The sequence below is a fragment of the Eimeria acervulina genome, genomic scaffold (genome assembly GCF_000499425.1).
Source record: "Eimeria acervulina Houghton genomic scaffold, Eah_scaff222, whole genome shotgun sequence".
Classification (NCBI taxonomy): Eukaryota; Apicomplexa; class Conoidasida; order Eucoccidiorida; family Eimeriidae; genus Eimeria; species Eimeria acervulina.
The window spans coordinates 5380-8364 of record NW_013550015.1 but is presented as its reverse complement, the minus strand read 5'-3'; the positions used below and the strand labels follow the sequence as shown (position 1 = coordinate 8364).

At 56.7% G+C, this 2985-nt stretch overlaps 1 protein-coding gene across 1 annotated transcript in view; it reads right to left on the bottom strand.

Moving 5' to 3' along the window:
• Positions 1–1439, bottom strand: part of EAH_00026510 (hypothetical protein, conserved) — a gene marked incomplete at both ends in the record, with an annotated part of 4263 nt that extends 2824 nt beyond the window's left edge. The window contains 2 exons of the mRNA XM_013396517.1: positions 79–442; positions 754–1439. Of these exons, the coding sequence (XP_013251971.1) occupies positions 79–442; positions 754–1439 (1050 nt within the window). The remainder of the gene's footprint in view (positions 1–78; positions 443–753) is intronic.
• Between the last annotated feature and the right edge of the window lie 1546 nt (positions 1440–2985).

Sequence of the window (2985 nt, the reverse complement as noted above, 5' to 3'; positions counted from 1 at the left end):
GCTGCAGCAGCAGCAACAACAGCAGCAGCAACAGCAGCAGCTGCAGTTTCTGAAACAGGGGTTGGGAATTTAAGGCACCTCTCTTGTTTGCTGTGCAAGGGTCCGTGCTTTTGCTGCTGCTTCTGCTGCTGCTGCTTCTGCTGCTGGTCCTGCTGCTGCTACAACAGGAACACGAAGGCCCAGCAATGCATGCAGCTGCTGCTGCTCCTGGAGATAGAAGCCCCTACTCCGCTGCAGCACAAATTTCTTATGCGTATGGATGCCCTGAACATGTTGCAGCAAGCTGCCTTCGTGTCGCTGCTGCTCCTCCGCCTGCATCTGCTGCTGCAGCAGCAGCAGCTCCTGCTGCTGCAAGGCTTCAAACTGCTGCTGCGCCGCCTGCTCCTGCTGCTTCGCCAACCGAGCAAGACGGGGGATTACTCGGGTGGCGATGAACGAACACCTGAGGTGTACATACACCCAAAAGAGGGAGAGTCACTAGCAGCAACAACAGCAGCAGCAGCAACAGCAGCAGCAGCAACAGCAGCAGTGGCAGCAACAACAACAGCAGCAACAACAACAGCAGCAGCAACAGCAGCAGCAGGGCGATGAACGAACACCTGAGGTGTACATACACCCAAAAGAGGGAGAGTCACTAGCAGCAACAACAGCAGCAGCAGCAACAGCAGCAGCAGCAACAGCAGCAGTGGCAGCAACAACAACAGCAGCAACAACAACAGCAGCAGCAACAGCAGCAGCAGGAGTGAGGCTCACCACACGCTGTCGTGAATGGCTCTGTCATGCGCACGTGCTGCAGCATTAACAGCTTGTTCTTGTTCTGGCGGCAGCAGCAACGCCTTTTGCTGCTGCAGCAGTTGAGGAATCTGCTGCTGGTGCTGCAGCACCTGTCTCCACGCCAGCTTCGTGCGCTTCTCTAGCAGCCACTTTCTTTGTTTACCCCTCTTCTTCAGCGGCACCCGCATTTGCTGCAGCGACTGAGGGAAGCGCTGCTCCAGCTGCTGCTGCTGCTGCTGCGGGGGCACCGGGGTGTATAGGCACCTGTTCTTCTGCTGCAGCGCAACACGCAATTCGTACTGCTGCTGCCGCACCCGCTGCAGCTGCCGGGTCCCAGGCATCCGCTGCTTCGGTTTGCTGGAGGCCATCTGCAGCAGCAAAGCACCACTCCCGCTGCTGCTGCTGCTGCTGTTGCTGCTGCTGCTGCCCCTCCTATTCCCTGCGCGCTCGTGCAGCTGCTGCAGAGGCCAGCTGCCATACAAAAATCCCGCGGAAGGTGTTGCACCAGCTGCAGCAGCTGCACCAGCTGGTGCTGCTGCTGCTGCAGCTGGAAGGCAAGGTATCTGCTGCAAATACACCGGTGAGGTTCGACCAGCAGCCTGGAAAGGCAGCTGCAGCAGCAGCAGCAGCAGCAGATGCGCATGTAAGCGTCGCGCCTGTGACATTTTCCCCATCCTGCTTCCACACATCCGGTGTAGTAGCAGCAGCTGCAGCAGCAGCAGCTGCTGCTGCTGCTGCTGCTGTGGGAGAAGCTGTGGGGTGCTGATGCCTTATATCTCTAAGCACATCTTCTGCCTTTTTGCAGCAATGTGCCGCTGCTGCTGCTGCAGCGGCGGCTGCTGAGGCCGCTGCGGCAGCCCTCCACGGTGTTGTTGTCAGTGTGGATGGTTCCTTTTGCTCAGCAGCAGCAGCAGCTGTGCAGCAACTGCTGCGGCAGTGCAGCAGCAGCTGCTGCTGCTGCAGCTGAGGTTGTTACTGCAGCAGCTACAACAGCTGGGTAGATGCAATCGCCGACCAATTCTGCGTGCACATAGGCTGCTGCAGGAGCTGTTGTTGCTGTTATTGGTGCTGCTGCTGCTGGTGTTGCTGCTGCTGCTGCTGCTCGCCTGGTCCTAGCTGCTTCAGGCCCAGCAGATAGTGAGGCTGATTGCTACAGCGCAGCACTGCAGCTAAATGAATTTAAATGTCTCCTTTTGTCTCTTCCTTTGAGATAATTGTTATCTACATTTCTTCTAAGAATACTGCAGCCGACAGTGTGGCTGCTGCTGTTGCTGCTGCTGCTGCTGCTGCATGCGGGCCCCCATCGCATGCAACTGCGGCGGTTTGCTGCAGCTGCACGGATCCCGCCGCAGCAGCAACAGCAGCAGCAATTTCCAATATCCTTTTTATTTATTTATGAATTAGAGGGCCTTTGCTTCGTCGCTGTTCTTCCCCCCACTCTCACTGCTGCCGCAGCTGCTGCTGCTGCTGCTGCTTTGCTCTTCAGCTCCCGAAGGGCCCCAGCGAACGCATCAACAGGCTGCAGCAGCTACCGACGTTACTGCTGCATCTGCTGCTGCTGCTTCTGCTTGGCTTGACCTCAGCATACACCTGAAGGGAGTGCCTTCCCCTCTCAGGAGCGGCCCGTGGGAATTGCTGCAAGAGGCAGGCAGCACTGCACAGACAAGCAGCAGCAGCAGCAGCAGCAGCAGCAACAGTAGTAGTAGCAGCAGCAGCAGCAGCACAGGGATTCACCTTTTGAGGGACGGCGTGCATACGGCATCCCTGCGGGCGCTTGTGTTATTCTGAGGTTTTGCTGCAGCAACTGCTGCAGCTGTTGTTGCCCTCCTCCTCCACCTCTGTTGCTGTTGCTGCTGCTGCTGCAGCACCTGCTGCTGCTGCTGCTGCAGCACCGCGAAGATGTCGAACATGGATCGCTTTACTATCAACTCCCAGCTGCAGCACTTGCAAAGCAAATATCCAGGGACTGGCAACGCAGACACTACGCGGCTGTACGTACACCTCAACACCACACTAAGACCTAAGAAGACTTTTAAAGTTTATCTTCGCTAAAGAAATTATTAAATTATTATTATTATAGACATGTGCCCATCACATGCAGGAAGCTGCAAGCTACACCATCGGTGCATACACCGTTCATTTGCTGCTGCTGCTGCTGCTGCTGCTGCTGCGCAGGGACTGGGGGACACACATTCAGAGGGATACTTTGGC